Genomic DNA, 22,709 nt, shown 5'->3' with positions numbered 1-22,709 from the left:
CTCTTCAGTATTCTCTACAGTAACTCTCTCATCATTTCTTGAAATATTTCTTCACTTCTATGACTCTTCTGCTTACCTCTGCGTTCTCCAGGAACCCTGTTCTCAGTATGCTTTGCTCACTTCTTCCAAAGTGTGATGACATATTGAAGAGTCTCAGGATTTAGAACTGGGCTGTCTCCTCTTTCTCTTTCATTTTTTTTCTGGCTTGCTCCAAAAACCTTATTGATTCTCATAACATCAAATACCAGACAGATGCTGCTGTTGACTCCTAATTGCACATCCCACCTAGACATCCAAATGCCTGCATCCTAATAGGCATGTGGACACAGTGACATTTTCAACTGGATGTCTCTCACCTTCTACACTTTCCAAACCTCAACTCTTGCTTCTCCTACATTCTCATAGATACCTCCAGCCACCCAGTCAAGAAAGTCTGAGAGTTACTCTGGACTTCCCACCTCCTTCACACCTCATATCCACAGTTGTCATTCTATTTCTTAAAATATGTGTGAAGTTCGTCCATTTCTCCTCTAATCTACTGGTCAGCCCAAACCACTACCATCTTTTGCCTGGACGACTGCAATACTTATCTTCACCTTTCTCATAACCTTTTTTTTTTTTTTTCTCTCCCTGGCCATGAGTCTATTCTACAGAGCATCCAACATCATATCCCTCTCCTCAAATTTTTTCTTTCTTTTTTATTAATTATACTTTAAGTTCTGGGATACATGTGCAGAATGTGCAGGTTTCTTACATAGGTATACATGTGCCATACTGGCTTGTTGCACCCACCAACCCGGCATCTACATTAGTTATTTCTCCTAATGCTATCCCTCCTCTACACACACACCCACCCCTCGAAAGGCCCCGGTGTGGGATGTTCCCCTCCTTGTGCTCATGTTTTCTCATTGTTCAACTCCCACTTATGAGTGGGAGCATGTGGTGTTTGGTTTTCTGTTCCTGTGTTAGTTTGCTGAAAATGATGGTTTCCAGCTTCATCCATGTCCCTGCTCGGCCTCTCATGTAATCATATTTTGTCTCAGTCTCCCCCTACTTCCTGGGTTTGCAACAATCACCTTTGTAATTAATATAATTTAAAGAAATTTGGACGTAAATCCTTAGGAGAATTCCTGACAACTGTGATAGAATAAATCCCTAGAAGTAGAATAACTGCATCCAAGGCTCTTAAGATATTGTATAGTCTTGAACTTTGAAGTCAGACATTGATATAAATCCCTGCTATAGACCTTCTCTGTGACTTAGATAAGTTCCACATCCTTCTGGATCCTTAAGTCTTAACCTTTGAAATGGGAGAGTAATATTTACCTTAGAAGAATATTAAAAATATTAAGTAATATGATATTTTAGCTCTAAACCTTTTTAGCTGTGTAACTTGGACAAATCAATAAACCTCAGTGTGCTTCAAAATCCTTCTATGTAAATAAGAATGCGATACAACTACCTGCCTCGCAGGGCAGCTGTGGAGATTAAATGAATTCATGTATACGTAAAGCACATAGCACAGTGCTTGACATGTGGCATGCACTGTATCAATGTTACCTGTAGGATATCTGTAAAGTGTGTAACACTATGCTTAATGTATGGTAATTTCTCAAGAAAAGGATAGTGTTTTTTTGTTTGTTTGTGTTTGTTTTGTTTTTTGTTTTTTTTAGATGGAGTCTTGCTCTCTTGCCCAGGCTGGAGTGCAGTGGCTTGATCTTGGCTCACTGCAAGCTCCGCCTCCTGGGTGCATGCCATTCTCCTGCCTCAGCCTCCCGAGTAGCTGGGACTACAGGTGCCTGCCACCATGCCTGGACTAGTTTTTTTTTTTTTATTTTTAGTAGAGACAGGGTTTCACCGTGTTAGCCAGAATGATCTTGATCTCCTGACCTCGTGAATTCTGACCTCGTGATTCGCCCACCTTGGCCTCCCAAAGCGCTGGGAATACAGGCATGAGCCACTGTATCCGGCCAGGATAGTGATTTTGACACTGCCCAAAAAGCTGTGCAAATTATGCTTCCACTAGCAAGCAGAATGCAAGATTGTGCATTTCATTTTATCTAGCCAACACCAAGTTTAACAGTTGAAAAAAAATTGCGAATTTAAACGGCAAAATGTCAGAATATTGTTTTAGTTTGTGTTTATGTGATTACTAGAGAGATTAGTTTTTTAAATATTTATTGGCCATTTCTAATTCTTTTATGTGCCTAAGTAAGTCCATTGCTTTTTATTATTTTATTTTATTATTTTTTTATTTTTTGAGACAGGTTCTCATTCTGTCACTGGAGTGCAGTGGTACAGTCTCAGCTCCCTGCAAACTTTGCTTCTTGAGTTCAAGAGATTTTCCTGCCTTGGCCTCCCAAGTAGCTGGGATTTCAGGTGTGCACCACCACACCAGGGTAATTTTTGTATTTTTAGTAGAGATGGAATTTCACCTCGTTGGCCAGACTGGTCTCGAACTCCTGACCTCAGGTGATCCACCTGCCTTGGCATCCCAAAGTGCTGGGATTACAGGCATGAGCCACTGCACCCAGCTTCACTGTTAATTTTTCTTTCTTTCTTTTTTTTTTTTTTTTAAGATGGAGCCTCGCTCTGTTCCCAGGCTGAAGTGCAGTGGCGCGATCTCGGCTTACCGCAAGCTCCGCCTCCCGGGCTCACTCCATTCTCCTGCCTCAGCCTCCGGAGTAGCTGGGACTACAGGCGTCCGCCACCACGCCTGGAGAAGTTTTTGTATTTTTTTTACTGGAGAGGGGGTTTCACCATGTTAGCCAGGATGGTCTCGATTTCCTGACCTCATGATCCGCCCGCCTCGACCTCTCAAAGTGCTGGGATTACTGGCATGAGCCACCGCGCCCAGCCTCTTTGTTAATTTTTCCATTGAATGATTCACATTTTCTCATTTCTCATTTTTCTCTGCATATGAAGAATAATATACACGTTTGTCTCATCTGATGCAACTCCCCCAGTTTTGTCATTTAAAAAAAATTGATTTACATTTTTGTGTACGGATTTAAAAAATATTTTATGTAGTTAATACAACATCCTTAAAATGTTCAATATACTATGGGTGATATTTAAAAAATATATATTCCCCATTTAGGGTTGATTATTATTTGTTTATGTTAGATATACCATGTTGATAACATAATGCATCTTCCTCAAAATAGTAATTCTAAGGTTAGGGTAAGAGCAAATTAGAAACTGGGAGCAGGGAGGCTTTTCAAATTAAATCAGCCTCTCCCAAGATTCTGAAGGATTCCTTCTTGAAGGAGAGATCCCACAGATTGTAAACCAACATAGTGTAGTCCTGGATGTTACTCAAAAGGCATGTCGTACATGGTAGTGATGTATAGGCAGAAGAAAATCAGAAAACTACTGAGCAATTGTTGTTTATTTTTATATATCAAATTTGTCAAAAACCAAGGGAAGTGTTAACCATGTTAACTATGAGTGCAGTTTTGTCAATTTCTCTGAGATATTTTTTGTTTGCATTTTTTGAATTTTTGTGACTTTTACACTTATTATTTATGTTTTAACCTTCAAGGTCTCATTGCTTTAGGTACAGCCATGCATTGCTAAAGGATGGATATGTTCTGAGAAATGTGTCGTTAGGAGATTTCATCACGTTGCAAACATCATAGAATGTACTCACATAAGCCTAGATGGCATAGCCTACTCCACAGCTAGGCTAGATGGTGTAGCCTATTGTTCCTGGGCTGCAAACCTGCACAGCATGTAACTGTGTTGAATAGTGAAGGGAACTATAACTCAGTGGTAAGTATTTGTGTATCTAAACAGATCGAAACACAGAAAAGGTATAGTAAAAACACTGCATCGTAATCTTATGGGACCACCATCCTATATGCTGTCTGTTGCTGACTAAAACATTATGTAGCACACGACTGCATGGCAGCAACTTGGCTAAAGTCCTTTCATTCAACATTGTTTTCTTATAAGGTTGATGAGAAAATTTAAAAAAAACAAAAAAAAACAAAAAACCTAGCAAGGGCCACTGTCTGCGTGGAATTGCACATTTTCCCCATGTTTTTGTGGGTTTTCTCTCGGTACTCCAGTTTCCTCCCACATCCCAAAGGTTTTCCCCTTACATGAACTGAGCTGTCTACATGAGCCCAGAGTGAGTGAGTGCAGGTGTGTGTGAGTGTGCCCTGTGACGGTATGGTGGCCTGTCCAGGGCTGGTTCCTACCTTGAGCCCTGAGCTGCCAGGATGGGCTCCAGCCACACACAACCCTAAAGTGGAATAAGCAGATTGGAAAATAAATGAATGAATAAATAGAAATCATTGTAAAATAAAAATTCATAAAGTCTATGATAATCATACAGATGCACAGCAATAAACAGTGCAGTATGACAGGGCTCAGCAAGCTGCCCAGTCTGTGATTGCTGGGGTTTGAACAAAATGCTGGTAGGAGGTGCTCCTTACAATGTTCACTTGGAAAGTATTTATTCCTTGATTTATACCACTATGACCACTGTCACTCACTGATTCACCAAAACTTGAGTAAATCATTATCTTGTTTTGATTAATCTTTTGTAAATGGATGTATAGCACACATAGCACACATTCATTACAGTGTTTAATATTAGTAGTCTATAGAAGTTTGGTGATGTTTTGTGACCAGAAATACATCATAGTATTTTTTTGTTTTTAAAGAGATGGAGTCTACCTCTGTTGCCCAGGTTGGATTGCAGTGGCGCGATCTCTGCTCACTGCAAGCTCTACCTCCTGGGTTCGTGCCATTCTTCTGCCTCAGCCTCCTGAGTAGCTGGAACTACAGGCGCCCGCCACCACACCCAACTAATTTTTGTATTTTTAGTAGAGATGGGGTTTCACCGTGGTAGCCAGGATGGTCTCCATCTCCTGACCTCGTGATCCTCCCGCCTCGGCCTCCCAAAGTGCTGGAATTACAGGCGTGAGCCATCACGCCAGGCTGACATAGGATCTTAATTCTTTCTTACATCAATTAGCCTGTGGGAAAATTGGGTTTGTTGTTTATCATTTCACTTAAAAGTCACAGTTTAGAAAAAATTCCAATGACAAGGAGGACTTCTATATATCTCTGCAGTTTTAGTTTTATCTTTCACTTGAGATTCTCCATATTTAAGTAGGGGAGTCACTCATTCATACGTGTTTTTTATAATTGATATAATTGGTCTTCTTTCTGGCATCATGTTTTATGTTTCCCAGTTTTGTTATTTCTTGTTTTTTAGTTATTTTTTTCACTACATTTCTTGCCAGTGTGTACTATGAATCCTTTGATGTTTTTTCTTTCAAGGAGTCTGCTGCTCTCAGTGCTAAAGTGAGTCGTCAAGGACATATGTAGAAGGTAATCTTAAAGACTAAAAGAACTCCAGTATTGCCAGGTGGACTTTTCATTGTGAAGACTCAGGATAATGAGGGGGGAATGTGAATTGAGAGGCACCAAAGTCAGCTTGGATAATTATCAAAGTCAGAGAATTTCCCAGTAAACAAAAAGGAATACTAGGAAGTGAGATGGAAGGAGTTTAGAAAGCAGAGAGCCAGAAAGCTGGATTTGGTGGAGATGTTAGGGGTGTAGAGATTGTTTTGAGACAGCTGCTTTGCCAGTTGGTTGAGAAACCAAGGTACTAAAAGAGAGAAAAATCAGTGAAGCCTATTAGTTTTGCTGTTGAGCAGTTTTGCTATCGATCTTGAAAATAATCCTTGTTTAGCATATCTGAGGTGACTTGTTGAGATTTTAATATTTCAGTTAATTTTGGTTGTTAGAGTCATATTTAAATAAAATAATTCTGATACTGAATGTACAAGGCAATTTAGCTTTATTGGTTAGCGTAGGGTTCTTTACCAATTACGTTTAAAAAATGCTAATCAGAAAATGTGCCGGTTTCTTTTCATTAATTTTTTTGTTATTTAATAAGCTCTTTTATTCTTTAGATTTGGGTCTTTCTTCAACTTGGAAAATTTGCCACTGTGTTTGTGATCATTACTTCTGGTGAGAAATAGCAGTTTTCAATATTGTATATTTCTTCCCAGGTTGTCTTCCTCATTTTAGTAGTTCAGAACACGGCTTGTAGAGTCAAATCAATCTAAGGTCAAATTCCGCCTATGCCACTTTTTAGCTGTGTGATCTCAGGCAAATTAAAAAACATATCCTTACATTGGAGTTTCCTCATTCATTAATGGGGGATGAAAACCATATTTATATTGTGGAACTGCTATAAAGATTAAAATCAGTTACGTAAAATATTTTGCTCAGAAACAGGCATATAGTGAGTGCTAAATGAATTCATCGTTATCTTTATAATCTCTGAATTATAGTTTCTGATTTCTGGGTTACTGTCGCATAGTTGTTTTTCTTTCCATTTTCTGATTTTTGCACTGTTGATTCTGCTCTTTGAAACTTCTAAGATGATTTTTAATTCTTCTAGTACAGTCTTTGATATGATCTGCATTTTTCCTCATCTAGCTTACTTTGATTGCTACCTGCCTCTTGAAATTCTCAATTTTTGTCTTCATCTCTGTTTTACCGCTTACCTCCTGTCTCTTATTTAGTGGATTCCAAGTTATTTTAGACCTTATTAATGGCATGCAACTCATGATTTTTACATTTTATAGGTTTCTTGAATTAAATCCTCCCCGGAATATGATAATCTTCCATAATTTGAGGGCTGTATTCTCATCCTTCTTTCGAGTTACAATTTTTCCATCAGCTAAATGTACTCCCCCAAACTCAACTCCATAGTTCAGTTGGCTCATTTCTAAAATAATCTTCTCACTGGGTGTTTGCAAGGGAAAATTAAACTGTTTTCTAATCATCTTACGGGGCATCCAGTTGCTGTTAATAAAAACCTTCGCTAAGATGATGATAGGGTTAGTGGGATAAATTTGCATTAGCCTTGCAGCCACCCTGCAGTTTCAGCTCTTTGCTTCCCAGTGTTTGGTAGAGTAGGAGTTCTGAGAGTTTGCTAGCGTTTTGCTTCCAGTTTAAGACTAGGTTTGCCTAGGACTTTCCTTCTAAAAGTCCATTGTCTTTGCCTGGTCTCATTTTAGGTATTTATAACACTTTGGTCATTTCACTGGGATTCTTACAAGATGGTAGTTCAAAACTGTAGGTGTACACTGAGTCGCCTGGGGAGCTTTAAAAAATATACTGATGCCTGTGTGCTCCATGTGCAAAATGTCTGATTCAATAGGCCTGGAATGTGGCCTGGGAGTTTGTATTTTTTAAAGTATCTCAGGTAATTCTGCTGTACAGCCAGCATAGGGAAACTGTATTTAAAGGAGGAGTTTGTCACCAGTGATCACATTTAAATTTTATCCAGAAATTCTTATAACTTTCATTTCCCCACTGAAACTCAAAAATGTTAGGAGGGAAAAAATTAAATGTGTTTAAAAAATAATAAGCTATTAAAAGTAAATAGAAAACACTAGCAAAGGAATATTATAAGATGACAAAAATTAAGTGCAGGGAAGTGGGATTCTATGCTCAGACTTACAAAAAGCAGAAGGTAAAAGCAAAGAAAATTATTAAAAATGAATATCAACTAGGATAACTGAAGAAAATAGAATAGTGAAGCAGAATATTTACCATTCATGAATTTGTCTATCAGAGGATTAAATGAGATAAATCCCAGTTGCAATGGAGAGTCCAAGGGTTAACAGGCCTACTCAGGAGCAAATGGGCCCCTTTGGGCCACAGGGTCTAGATTCTGTGCCCTCCCAAGGCCAAGGTTCAGAGCAAGGACTTCTTTAAGGTTCATTTCCTCAGCCGGAGCCTCAGGGTAGAAAACCCTTCAGTCATCACTCCTGTGTATCTTTAGATTTGTTGAAAGGGCTCCAATTAACTCTGGGTAGCTTTTGCTGATTTTCCCTGCAGCCCTGTTATCATGCAAAGTTGCAACCCAGAGAGATAGGACTGCCATTTACCCTCAAACTGAGGACTGCTCAGAAACTGACTTCACAATTTGATTTGAAATTATTTCAAGAATGAATGCATTCAAGACTTTGCACGTATAAGAATTATTTTTTCCATAAGGTATTTAAACATGTAAACTTAATTGTCAGCATAATTATTACAGCACCTGGCATCAAGTGCTACAGATATTGGTGTACAGAAAATATTTTCTCAATTTTATTGTTGCATTACATTGAACTAAAGTATAGGGGTTATATTGCTTCCTCAGGTAAAATGACAAATAGTAGTAATATTATTTATTATTTGCTATAGTTTGGCAAATGAATCAATAAGAAGAAGAAGAATCTTCCAGATGACCCAAATAAATCTACATTTATGTAAAGAAAAAGGCATTTTAATTTATAATACAAATAATATAGCTTTTGTCACTAAAATTATTTCAGTTTTTACATACAATGGGCTTTATTTTTTTTTTTTACCTGAATGAAGTGGGTTTCATACTGAAAACATGTTTCTAATTTTTGCCTCTTTTCCATGGCTACTAGTAATAATTAGTGACTCTCAATTCTACTGGTCATAAGGTGATTCTCAGATTACTTATAAAATGCAGATTTTGGGGCCACTCATTCTGTATGTCTGGGCTAGTATTTAGCAATTTGCATTTTACCTAATGCTCCAGTTGGTTTTTTGGAAGGTTTATGAATCACATATTGAAAGACACTAGTGTAGAAGAGTAGTGGTCAGGTTAGACGGGAATACTTTCACCTGCTGGGCTTGCAACTATCCCCGCCTTACTCCTGCGTCTGGTTCTGTGTTAACTTTGCTGCCAGAAAAATGCCAAGGCAAGTGAATGAAGAAAGAGAGGCAGTGTCAGTAGGACTCCTGAACCCCAAGCGTGGTGCTTCTGAAAGTTCCCAGGAGAAAGGAAGTAAGAATTGGGGATCTTGGTAACATGGATTCTGATTCACTAGGTCTGGGAATATGGTGTTAGATTCTGCTTTTCCAAGCAGCCCCCTGCCACTCTGTCATGCCCAATATAGAAAGGCAAGGAGCTCACTATTTATGTGGGAAATGGAAAACAACAACAACAACAACAACAAAATAAAATAAAATATAAGAAAACCTAATGCTCAACTACAAGATGCCCCTTAGGTTCATATTAGGTGAAAGCAGTAAAATTCATAGGTGAGAGCAGTAAAATTCAATGTAGGAATTATCATTGTAATGTTTTGGTAGAGCCTTACCTGCATGCATTTAAGTTACAAACATTCAACTACATATATTGGAAATGGGTAAGGGATGGAGGAAAAAGTAAAAAAGCAAAAGTAAAACAAAACAAAAACCTACAAAAATAATGTCATAGGCAAAGGATGCTATCCAGTACTGAAAATGTCAATTATCTGTTAGCTGGAAAGAATGTTTGAATAATTTTAGGATTTCCCAATCATTGACAAAGAAGTGATACTCATTGTTTGGGTGTCTACACAAAGAATGAAGACTTAAGAGCCCTGAAGAATCATTCATTTCTGAAAAGTTAGAGGCATATACAAAACCAAATGCACTGTACTTTATGGGCCATATAAAGAGTTGTCAAGGGAACATTAAATCATGTTATTTTTGCCTTATGCCTGATTTTGGAACTTGAACTCAGCTATACAGAGTATCCTCAATAAGATTAAATTAAATTAAATTAAAATGCTACTCTGTATATGTATGTATATGTGTATATATGTACATTCATACATTATACAAATATGCTCTCTCTATATATGTATTCTCTGTATATATATGTAATCATACTTATCTGAGAAGTCTGCAGAGAAATGACTGTAATTCAATGTCGTGAATTTTTTTTTTTCTATTCAGTTGAAATTCTTACTCCAAAGTTGCTAAAACTGCCTAGGGTACTCTCTAAGCACCCATGCTATTTCTTTAGTAGACAATAAGCTCCTGGAGGACAAGTTTCATGTTTTATATTTATTTTAAGCCTTGTTCACTACCTTGCTCTAGGTAGGTTATGTACTTACCTTAAAATAATGAATGAAGGAATCTTTCAGTTAGCAAATTTAGCTTTCTGCTACTAACCCCATAGTTAACCTAATGTTAATATTGGTTTTGTGCTGAGTTGGACTGAGTATTGAACTACTAGTCCTTACTAAAGTCTCAGTCTTTTATCAGTAGTTCTTTAATTTTATAAAAGAATGTACAGAGCTTTCACAACTTAAATGTACATTTGGAACTTACTATACATTTCCCAATAGAAAAAAAATATGTTGGTAGGGTGAGGCTAATAAATAACTAATAAAGACTAATTCCAAAACTTAGACCTCAGAATAGAACCCAACCACTATATATTTGAAATGAAAAATAATGGAAGCCAATACTGCTGCAATGCTGATAATTATAAAGAACGGAAAATATTCATTTATTTTAAAAAGTGATCTACCATGTTCCATGCTAGTGCTAGGTCCTATCTTTGTAATATGATTTTTTATAACACTAAAATATAGCCCAAGCACTCTCTCTGAAGTAAGATTATATGGACAATGAAAGTTTTATGGGGGAAAACCTAATAGAGATGGGTTTATCATTTTTGATTCATTATTTCACTTGAGATATTAGAACCTAAAATAATAGTGATGAAGTTTTTCTCTCACTGGTATTAGGTGTCCACAGTAAATGCAGAGGTGGGACGTTCATAGGTGAGACCTGCACACTTCATCTTTTTGCTGTGCCATCCTTACAGACAAGGCTTCTACCTCATAGCTCAAGATGATTACTTGAGCTCCTGCCATCCAGTCTGATTTTCACCCAGCAGGAAGGAATAATGGTTACAGAATACTCACTTTCACTTCAAAGACATATTTTAGAAGTTGCTCCTCCACCTGTGGTTATCTTGCATGGTCGGAACTTAGTCACATAGCCGTACCTAGCTTCAGGGAATGTTGAAAAATGCTGTCCTTATTTCAAGTAGCCATTTGCCCAGGTAAAAAGTGTTTTTATGTTACTGAGGAAAAGGAGTATAATACATAATACGGAGCAATTAGTAATCTTTGCCACAATAGGCAACCGTCAGAAGTAAATAAAAAGGAATTCTTTTTGTTGGTGTTATTAAAGATAAAATTCAGTTTTTATAGTAGACCATAAATTAATATTCCAATATTTGTAGTTTATTACAAACTTTTGAAAATTTGAGATGGAATCTTGCTCTGTTGCCCAGGCTGGAGTGCAGTGGAACCGTCTCAGCTCACTGCAACCTACACCTCCTGGGTTCAAGCAATTCTCCTGTCTCAGCTTCCCGAGTAGCTGGGACTACAGGTGCACGCCACCACACCTAGATTTTTTCTTTTTTCTTTTGTATTTTTAGTAGAGATGGGGTTTCACTGTATTGGTCAGGCTGATCTCAAACTCCTGACCTCAGGTGATCCACCTGCTTCAGCCTCCCAAAGTGCTGGCATTATAGGCTACAAAATATTTCTTTAAATGTAAATCTTGAAAGAAACTGGTCTGAAAAAATTCACAGGACAAAAATATGGCCTATGACATAAATAGTAAAAATAGAAATGATGTAATGTTCGTGCTTAGCTAATGTAGAAGGATTTCATTAGGTAATGCAGTGTTGATGAGTTAATAGCTTTGTCTAACTCTCCTGAATACATAATGTGCCTGAACTACTGGTACATTGTGAAATCTTCAGAGAGAGTTTTTTTAAAAAAAGTTTTTCATTTTGTTTTATGCAATAAGAATTGACACCAAAGGATTTGCATTTCTTTTTGGTAACATGTTGAGCCATGGTTTAAAATGATGAAAATATATAATTTTTGTTCTGCAGTGATAATCAACTAGGCATTTCCACAATGCTTATAAATATTCAATACAAATACTTCAAAGTTATCAATCACATTTGATAAAGATGAAGAGTGCACAGCCAGACTTTTCTACTTTTTACCGTTTATGATCATTTTATATTTACATTATATTCGGAACAAATTAAAAGGGTTATATGTATAATAAACAAAGGTCTAATGTTGAACCCGATCTCTCTCTCTCTTTCTCTCTCTCTCTCACACACACACACACACACACACACACACACACGCATAGAATTTCTTACGAATCAATCGTATTTGTAAAGGAATATTCTAGGCATACAAATTCACTCATTTTAGAGGACAAGACTGCTAATTTCTGTAGGCAATAGATTTCAGTAATAAATTTGAACCTCTTAACACACTTTAAGTTGCATTTTCAATAAGGTATTTAATAGTAAAATGTGTGCTATTATTTTTTTAATTAACATTTTTCAACACTTTTTTCTTTTCTATGGAACTGCGGCTTAGATCAAATGGGAGAAATAATGATCTTGGGGTCAGAAGACAGGTTCTAATATTGGCTCTATTGCTTTTTAGCTGTCTGGACTTGAGCACCATATGGTACACTCTCTCCAAAAGCAGCCTCCTCTGTACAATGGGATAACAATATCGGAGGCTAGTAGCAGGGGACCTAGGGCACTGATCATAAGGGGTGACTTTCATTTCTCTCTTTCTTTTCTTTTCTTCTTGTCTCCTTGCCTGTCTCCCTGCTTAATCAGATCCAGTGTTTTCTTGGAGAGTTTCAATAATTTCAGTGTCAGACCTTTATGTAAGGTAAAGAGTTAACACAAGCACATGGCTTCAAACTTATTGGCAAATTAGAATAAAAATGACAAAGACTCTGTAGTTCTTACCACAAAAGCATTGATTAAAAATTTGAGGTTAGATGTAAGCCTGCTGAGAGAATGTTAACTGGATAATACTTTGAGGTCAATTAAAATCACTGTTTAAACCATCCTCTAAGACTGGGATTAGGCCACATATTTCATAAAGAAATAAAAGAATGTATTTTTTTCCTGTTTGTAAGAGTCAACATCTGCATAGTCTTTGATAGGTATATGATCTTCTATGCTCCCTACTAAAAGTTTTAAACAAGGTTAAAAAACCCATTTGAAGGAAATTAAATGTAAGAAAAATTAATTTTGAAGTTTCCAAGGGATTACCTTAGGTTTGGGTTAAGTGTATTTATTGTTCCACCTTTTAGGTAAAATGAAAATTGACTTTACCTTTGTAAATATTAGAAGTCTTTATTTTAATTGAAAATGTTATCCAAAAAACAGCAATAACAAATCCCACCTTCCTGGACTAAGAACCAGAGGAGAAGCATCCTGGGTATGTTTCCGGATTTCTATTAGACCGTTAAGTTTTCATCCATATTTAACAAACGTCATTATTCAGTTTCATGGGGTCACTGTGTCAAAACGTCTGTGTTAGAACTTTAATTTATTTTCAGAGGTTCCTTTAAGTGGGCAGGAAGCATGGCATATTGGATTGATTTACTCTCTTTAATCCATCCACTGGGTTGGTTTGGAATGTATACTTAAAAATTAGATTTTAGCAGCACCGCAGCAGAGTCCCCAGCCAGAAGTCACTTCTTCTGCCCTCCTTCCCCTGGCCAGTTTTCTTTTAAAAAGTGGGCTCTTCCATTATGTCTCCAGGTAGCAGTAGCAGCTCTGCCTGTGTGGCATCCCTTACCAGATGGCCCTCTTAATAAATGTCTTGCTCTTGCCCACCCTCACTTTCTTGATCCAAATGTGAAATGCCAGCAAATAAATAAGAGCATTGTACTCTGATGAGTTCTCTTGAGATGGGGGAAAACCCTGGGGAGAGGAAGCTAGAAACAGCTTTTCTGTTTGCTGTGACTGCTCCTAATTACTGGCCAGTAGTAGAAGATACCATTTACATGCAGTAGAACATAAAGATAAAGAAAAAAAAAATGAGAGATAAATTATCCATGTTATCCCAAATGCCTTTGCTAATGTGGAAATACTCTTGGATTGTTGGAGTCCGTTTGAAATATTGTGCATGATCCCTACAAGGGGACCCCTGACTTTGGACTCAGGGTAGACAGTTGCTGTGTGCAGATTTCACCGCCAGACTAAAAGTGCAACGGAAATGAGTGGGTGATGAGAGCAGAGCAGCCAGTTCTTTAATTGAATTAAAAGCTGGGTGACATCAATGCAGACACCTGTCCAATTACAGACAGGCCAAGGTGTTTACCATTGCTGTACAAGCGATTCGAAGATGACAGAAATCTTTCCGCCCACAGATTAACATAATGAAGGAGAACAGATTACAGTGGATGCCGGCCAAACACCTTGGTTGGCAGCTGGGGGTGGGGTGGGGGAGGGAGGAGGAGTCTGCTGAAGTATGTAAGTAGAAAGGGAGTCCTTTTTTCTTCTCTGAAATGTGCTTGGCTTTAAAAAAGATCCATTTTGTTTTGTGTCTTAGGCTCGGTTTCCAGGCAGAGCATTTATACTTGTCTGCATTTAGTCAGAGGAGTTAATCATAAAATTTCAACGTCAAAGCAGACTCCTCTGTTGTTTTGCTGCTTCTCAGCGTACAGTGTCCCATTAGAGGCGCAAAAGCTTGCACAGCTGGTGTCAGCTCCACAATGATTTTGTCTTAGGTCGTTAGGCTGCATCCAATTATTAATATTTTTCTTTGGTTCCTTTGAAACTTGAGGTGAAAGCAAAGGAAAGAGAGTGTTGGAGATAATAATGTATCAGTCAAAAGAAACAATGTCTTTTACTTAGCTTATTCCCTGGAAGGGGTGTGGTGAGAGTCGGGCTCTCCTATAGTGAGAGAAACACCAGAGTGGAGCTAAGAGTCTGCAAAATCTTTATTTTTCAGTCACCCGGCAAGTGTTCACTTTTGGTAAACCATACTAATAGCTGCTGGGATAGAGGATAAGGAAAGAAGCAAAAGGATCTGCCCTCTGTGTTCAAGGAATTCCCCAAATCACTGTGAAGGAATTTTAAGTCACAAGTTCTTCAGGCCAATGCTCTTCCCCTCTGTTAGGTGGAAACCCTCAGAGCACAGAGTTTGCAGTCATATGCAGTAGGTCTCTTAAACTTCCTACGGTGATGTGTTTCTTTCCCTTAAATCAACTCCCTGCCCCCTGATCTTTCAGCTTGGGCTTTCTGAACCCACTGACCCACAGGACTTCAATTCAAAGGGAATCTACTTACTTGACTTCAAACTCCCTTGGTGTGGCATGTCAGGATTTCTCAATGTTAAGCATTAATGCAAAATGCATTATCGCTTAGCAGTGAGAGTTATGGCCCTGCTGGTGCCAATGATTTTAATCTGGATACCCACACTCCTGTGTTTCATGGGATACTAACACTTTTAAGACATCAATAATGCTTACTTTATGCTTATTGAATGTTTCTTCAGCTTGCCCTCTTCCATTACCAAGAGGGACTAGCAGGTTTCCTGACATGGTTGGGACCATTTTCTGATTTCACAGAGTTTGTGGCTGAAAGGGAGCTTGCGAGGTCAACTGGCGTGTCTTGTAATAGGGACACTCTCAAATAAAAAAATAAAAAAATAAAAAAGACTTCTCTGGGATATGTCCCAAACAAAGAGATTCACAACTAAACAAATTTTAAAGTTCTCCCTTTCAGGATATACTTCTTCAGTATAAAAACCCCAAGTGTCATAAAAGGCGACTATGCCATTTTCTCTTTTTGGGTTTTCTGTTTAGGATTCCTTTAGATATGTCATATTATATATTTCCCAGTATTCTTCTTAATATAATTCCGAAATATATATTTAAACTAAATTTAGGCTTCCTATCATCTTGAACTGGTAAGTCTGAATCTTATAAATGTCATTGTCTACTTGCCCTGTATGCAAACACTCTGCTTTATGTATCAATCTGTTACTATAAGAGTTCTTCTAGTTCTGATATTTCCTTCTATTAGAAACCTTGAAAAAATCAGTTGTATTCTACAGCACCTTTTCCAGAGGCATATAGCAGAAACATTGATAAATGCTTTCTGATGATGATATATCATCAGAGTAACACTATATTTTCCGGGGAGTACCTAATCTAAGTAGAACCCTGACACTTAAAGCAAAGCCATTAGGATAATCACTCAACGATCTCAAAGGATATATCCACAATCTACATAGTCTTGGAGAGAATATGTTACTCCCTTTCTTTGTCCATGGCACAGCCTTTCAACTTGAATGCATCCTTGTAAACTCTCGTACTGAGAATCAAAGGAGATAAACCACATGTCTCCAACAATAAAATGACTTTGTTATGATTCCAAGTGAATGAAGACCACATGTTTGACCAGCACCTTGCCCCTGCGTAACCCTTAATTTGAACCTGACAGGATGAGAAAACACAGTGAACAATTATACTGCTCTTCTTCCTGAAGTAGGTAATATTAAGTTGCCTTTAAGGAAAATTATCAGATGGTTTGACAAACTTTGTCTCTGACACACAGTATGATGAACAAGATTCCCTACTGGAAATATAAAAGAAATGGCACTCCAGCCTTAGAAAGTGCAGCACATTTTTTGAAAGTGTGATTTACAAACCATCTAAAACCTTCCACCTGGGATCCAAAGTTGGCAAGAACCAAAACATCAGCTTTCTTCTTTTCCTTTTTTTTTTTTTTTTTTTCCTGTTTTCTATTTTGCAGCTCTCATTTCTCAGGGCTTATTATTGTTTCACCTGGCTTGAAATGGGAAATGTGAGCACTTTGATAAATGGCTTGAAAGATGATCTAGTTTCTCTCCAGCATCTTTCTTTAAGAATCTCAGGGTTTTTCTGTGAAATACAATACAGTTTGGTAAAGATCTCTACCAAATCAAAGCTGAAGAAAGCAAGTTTGCTGAAATGAGTATTGCTTGTTTTTTTAAGGTCCTTAAAATAAGGAGTGACTGAAATTAATAAAGGACTCTCACTATACACATATTATACACAAAGCAACTCTCCTAGTGAAGGCAAGAAACATTAAATAAATCACTAAAGATCACTTAGTGAGTGTGAACTCCAGATCTGGTTTGATACAGTCCCTCTGAAAGTCTATAGAATACCCTTCGTGATAAGTTGGTATAACAATTAAAATTTCAACATTGCACTTTAGTCATGATTTGGAAAGAAAGGTCTTAGTATAAGGAATTTTATAAAGCCAGGCTGCAAAATTGCACAATCATAGAGCTGCTTTTATGTTTCTCAATGATAATACTTCCTGAATGTACAACACATCTTCATGCTAATGATTTCAGATAACCAACCTGTATATCAGCATTGTTTCTTTTTAAGCATGGTGTTCCTATGCCTCAGCTGAAGCATGCTCATCTATGAGGGGTGCTGCTTTTCACATATGCCCCATAGGTTAAGTGATGATAAAGGGAAACTAGCCTCATATTCCAACATACTTTTCTTATTCACATTAGGATTAAAAGTCTTATTCTCTGGGGGCTGATTCATTTCTTGTTAGTGTGGCATTATACTAATTCAGACACGCAAGTCATCTTATTTAGAATCTTACAGTAGTTTCCAACTTGGCAATAGGAAAGACATGGCAAATGCCAAAGATTTGCTAAAGATAGAATGGCTAAAACACATTTTATGATGATACTTTAGTTTTGAGCCTGGAATTTGGGGATCATGGTGGAAGCCTTACAAAATGGGAAAATGAGGCTTACATAATTATTTAGAATGTTGATTCTTGATTGGGGCACGTTGGGTATGAGATACCAGTAGGACATCCAGGTGTGGACACATGGCCTGCAGATAGAAACCCAGAACCAGGGCTTGGGAGAGATGTGAGGTCTGTAGCTACAAATGTGATCATTGAGAGATAAGGCTTAATAAGCTAGCAAAGGCGAGTGTTTAGAAAAAGAAAGAAGCTTGACAGCAACCCAACTTTGGGAAACAAAAGCTATTTAAGAGACTGTGAGAGAAACATGCGTCAGTAAAGGAAACAAAGGAGTTCTCAGTAGTTTAGGAGAGCAATTTAAAAATTCAATGTCACAGAAGGAAGTTGAGGGATGACAATGCCCCATAAGTGTAGGAGGATAAGGACTGAGGATGGGCTATTTGATTTGGTATTTAAGGGATCACTGGTGATCTTTAAAAGATACAAATCATCTAGCAGCATGTAGAGGCAGAAATTGAGTCGCAATGGTAGCCTAATTTGGAATGGCATATCTCTTCTCTAGAGCTCTTGACTGGCAATACTCCATGTTAAGTATTCTAATGTCCTGAACTTGTTCATTCTTAATACTAACCCTTTCAGATAAGTACTATATTATCCCCATCTCACAGATGAGGCCTGCAACGCCTTGCCCTTCAAGATCAAGATTATTATTATCTGTTTACAGACAAGGAAAGTAAGGCACAGAAGCCTGAACAACTTGCCCACGTTCATATGGCCAGTCGGCAGCAGACTTGGCATTTGAAGCCAGCAATCTGGCCCGAGCATCCGTGCCCTTTTCCACACTACTCCATTATGAGGATGTGCATGTGATAATGTTAGCTTGCTTTTAAGCCATTTGGTGGAATGAGAAATAACTTCTTAAAATAAAGTAAACTCAGAATGTGGGTCATGATCTGGGAGATTTAAGAGGAAGTGACAATTGCAGGGGCAGGAATGAGAGAAAGCAGGAGGTTCTGACACGGGAGACTTTTGAAATTAGAGTTGAATTTGGCATGAGATTGTCACACGTGTGTGTATTAGTTCATTGGCTTGCTGTCTTCTTTGGCCATGAGCTAAGATGATGGTGCCAAGTGGATGAATATTTTCATGTAGAAACATGGCAGACCGGATTCAGTAGCCCATGGAGATGCCTGGGCTGTTGCTGGAATGAAGACTTAGAGACAGCCTTAGGGACTAAGGGCAAGTGGGAGGTGTCAAAGCAAACAACTGGTCTTTGCTCCATCCTGGCTTGTTGATCTTTTAATTTTTAAAATTTTCTACTGGGGAGGGAAATTATGGAAACATGTATATTAAAATTTGTGTTTGAATGATGAAAGCTGTCATCAATATTGGCACCTTAAAGCAATAATGTATTCTCTGAGCGATTGAAGGTTTAATGAATAAAGAGACAGTACCAGTGGGGCCAACTTTTCATAAAAATAGTGATAAGCTATGTGGTTAGGATTAAAGATTGCTCTGAAAAACATCTTTGCGGAAAAACAGTGGTGAGCAAATGCACAAGTTATATTTTGGATTTTTTTTTTTTAATTCACAGGATTAACTAGGTAAGGAGTCTCTGCCTTGCTTATGAACACTAGTAAACAAAATGTGTTTTCATTTCTACAGGTACTTTTAATTGATGAACAAATCTCATATATCTATCAGCAAGCCATGCTAATTCAGTACTTCCATGTGTAACACTTCCGTTTAAGACAGGTGTCTTAATTAAAAAAACTAATAATTTTGCAAGTAGAAGTACAAAAGCATAATTATCTAATTTGCTAATTGTTCAGCTATGTTAATTTGCATACTTGTTAGCTGCAACATAAACAAATGGTTTGTATATGTGTGGCCTACTGTTAAAATAATGAAGCCACTCTTGGGAGTAGCATTTTTAAAGTGTGTTAATAGGTGCCCTATAAAAAGGACTCCTTAGTTAAATACAGTTGAAAAATGCTAGGTTACAGAAAATTAAATAGTTTTGTTTCTGCAGGAGGTCTAGGATCCTGGAATGAGATAATATACATCTTAGCTATTAGAAACACTGTGCTCTGCCTCACAAACTACATGTGGAACCCCCTCCCCATTTTAATGGGAGAAACATCAGATGCTGTTTGAGAACTGTTTTAACAATAAGTTGGTCTCACAATTTTTTCTCATGAGTCATTCCATTCAACAAACAGCAGAAAGGGAGGAAAATGACTGAAAGAGAAATATGTTTTTGATTTCTGTCTCTGGTCTCTTTGTCTGTCTGTCTCTCTTATAGACACACACACTCAAATATACACACAGTGCTCTTTATTGATGCTTATGGTAAGCATGCAACCCTCTTTTGTCCCTTTTTATTACAGGCATATTGACAGGCTTGCTACCCTTCAAAAACTATGCAGTAACCCTAACTGCTTGCACTTTGGCTGGCTGTACTGAGAGCTCACATGCATTGAACATCTCTACTCCACAAGAAGGTAAAGTAATTTCAAAGGTCTTGACTTCCACATTTCAGTCATGAATAATAAAATAGGAGAAGAGCTAAATGCTGCAAGGCCATTTGCTGGAAAACCCCAACCTAATTTGATGACAAAGTGCATTGCCAGGCCATAATTGCTCCATTTTTTGGGGGGGTGCGAAAATGAATCAAACTCCATACCCTTTAATGACATGCATCTTTAATAGCTGTAATGCAGATTAATGGGCTTTTTAATTGCTGTTACATTGTTCATGCAAGAGCCTTGTCATTAATATGAAGCATCTGAAAGATTAATGAAAGCTTCCTCATTTTACTATGGCTCAGAAGTAAATCTAGAGACAGTCTGACTAAAAAGAATTGATTGTATGGCACAGTATGAAATTGAGAATCAAACGGTTGATTTCCATGGTCTTTTTTAACTGCTAAACAGTAGCACAGGCAACAATTATTTCAGTATGATGAAACCTCCAAATGCCAATTGAGGCATTATTAATCACTGCTTAGTTCCTTCCGACTTAAGTCTCACTTCTGCTGTACTTGGAACTTACAAACTGTTGGCATAAATTAAGGTTTCAGAAAGCATATGTTAAGAAGGCAGTGAGAAAGAGAAAATATTTTAGCACGCCAAAGCGAAAGCTTTGCTCAAGCATCAGAAAGCATCACTTCAAGAAATAACAGCTCTCAAAACATTTGAAGCATTGTTACTTCACATTTCTCTCTTCTGGATGAGAGAAATTGCACATTTCTTATACTGTCTAGTTGAAAAGTTCTTTAGGAGATTTAAAAGCTTGATCTTTAGGGAAAAAGAGTCAGCCAGTCTTTCTCTCTCTCTCTCTCTCAGTATCTATATATCCCCGCTTCCTCTTTTCTAAGCACCACTTGCACTGAAGATATTTAACAGAAAGGAAGACATGGGCCCATAGGATGAAACCAGGACAGGATAAAGGATTTTGTAAAATCCTTCTTGTGACCCTTTCTATGCTGTATTTTTTTTACCTAAACCAATCAGACTCCACTCACCTGAACTATGCTGTCATGACCCAGCCTCAGCATTTTCTCCATCTGGTCTACTGATAATAGCACTGTTTTTGATGTGTCATTGCATCTGCTGAGGACATGATTATCATCCCCTATTACAAGGACTTTGACCAGCCTCAATATGGGACAAATGGCCCTACTTTGCATTATTTTCTCTGTATCCACTAAATCCTTTTTCCAGGGTTTACCTGGTACCCTTCATACCAATTTCAAGCTATGACCCGGAGAGATCCCTGCGCTTGCTTAGTTTACATTTCCTTTTTATTTTTTTATTTTATTTATTTATTTATTTTTTTTATGGAAAGAATGGCTGGTCTGAATCCACTCCTTTTTTTGGTGAGAATTTTTTATTTTTATTTTTTATACTTTAAGTTCTAGGGTACATGGGCACAACATGCAGGTTTGTTACATATGTATACATGTGCCATGTTGGTGTGCTGCACCCATTAACTCGTCATTTACATTAGGTCTATCTCCTAATGCTATCCTTCCCCCTCCTCACAATAGCACCTGGTGTGTGATGTTCCCCTTCCAGTGTCCAAGTGATCTCATTGTTCAATTCTCACCTATGAGTGAGAACGTGCAGTGTTTGGTTTTCTGTTCTTGTGACAGTTTGCTCAGAATGATGGTACTTCTAAATATACACAAAGTAATTCTGAATTTACTAAATAATAGAGGATTTTAGGAAAATTTTTAAAAACTTTTAGTTCTTAGGACCTCCAAATCATTGACAACTATATGAAATAAGCAGCTCTTTTTTAAAAAAATAAAAAGTATGCACAAAAGTTTTCATATATAATTGACTAAATTGATTATGCATGTTCTGGCTATTCCTATCATTACATACAGGTTTTTAAAAATATCTATTATGAGCCACATTCACCAACATTACTGATCTTAGATCACAAGCTCCTTGAGGCTAGGGGACTCTATCTGCTTAATTTACTTTAATAAGTACAGTCCCACATAGAAATTACGGGTTAATAGTACTTTTGCTGGAGTAACACAGCATCAGTGAAGTGAACTAGTATAAGTACTCCTCATCCACCATTGATACAAATCCTCATAAATATGGGAGAGTTATTTAACACTGTTCCTAAAGCAATGACTGACAAGCTGCCCACAAATCGGGAATATTTCCATGCATGGGATTTCAGATCTATTCCATGATTTATTGGTTTGGGTCTGAAAAGTTTGAATTAGAAAAGAAAACTAAAATTAGACTCTATAAATCTTTTCTTCCACAGCCCCACAAGAGGTTCAGCCACCAGCAGCCAAATCCCTTCCCAAGTCTTTGCTGCTCTCCTGGAACCCACCCAAAAAGGCAAATGGTATTATAACTCAGTACTCTTTATACATGGATGGGAGGCTGATCTACTCAGGCAATGAGGAGAACTACACGGTCACGGGTAAGGCTTCTAGAGTTATCAGTGAATTGTAATAGTCTATGTTCAAATCTAAACACACTTACAGTTGGCTCTCGATATCCAGGGGTTCCATATCTGCAAATTTAACCAAGAATGCTTAGAAAATGTGTGAAACAAATAACAACACAACAATTAAAAATAATATAAATTCTAAAAACATAGTATAACAACTATTTACATAGCATTTACATTGTATTAGATATTCTAAGGAATCTAGAGATGATTTAAATTGTACAGGAGGATGTGGATAGCCTATATACAAACACTACACCCCTTTGTAACAGGAACTTGAGCGTCTATGAATTTTGGTATGAGTAGAGGGTCC

General features: G+C 37.6%; 1 protein-coding gene across 1 annotated transcript in view; it reads left to right on the top strand.

Moving 5' to 3' along the window:
• Positions 1–22,709, top strand: part of USH2A (usherin) — a 797,990-nt gene that overhangs the window by 359,958 nt on the left and 415,323 nt on the right. The window contains exons 30-31 of the mRNA XM_015116260.3: positions 19,804–19,917; positions 22,205–22,366. Of these exons, the coding sequence (XP_014971746.3) occupies positions 19,804–19,917; positions 22,205–22,366 (276 nt within the window). The remainder of the gene's footprint in view (positions 1–19,803; positions 19,918–22,204; positions 22,367–22,709) is intronic.

Source organism: Macaca mulatta, chromosome 1 (assembly GCF_049350105.2).
Source record: "Macaca mulatta isolate MMU2019108-1 chromosome 1, T2T-MMU8v2.0, whole genome shotgun sequence".
In the NCBI taxonomy this organism is placed as follows: domain Eukaryota; kingdom Metazoa; phylum Chordata; class Mammalia; order Primates; family Cercopithecidae; genus Macaca; species Macaca mulatta.
This window is presented reverse-complemented; position numbering and strand designations above follow the sequence as displayed.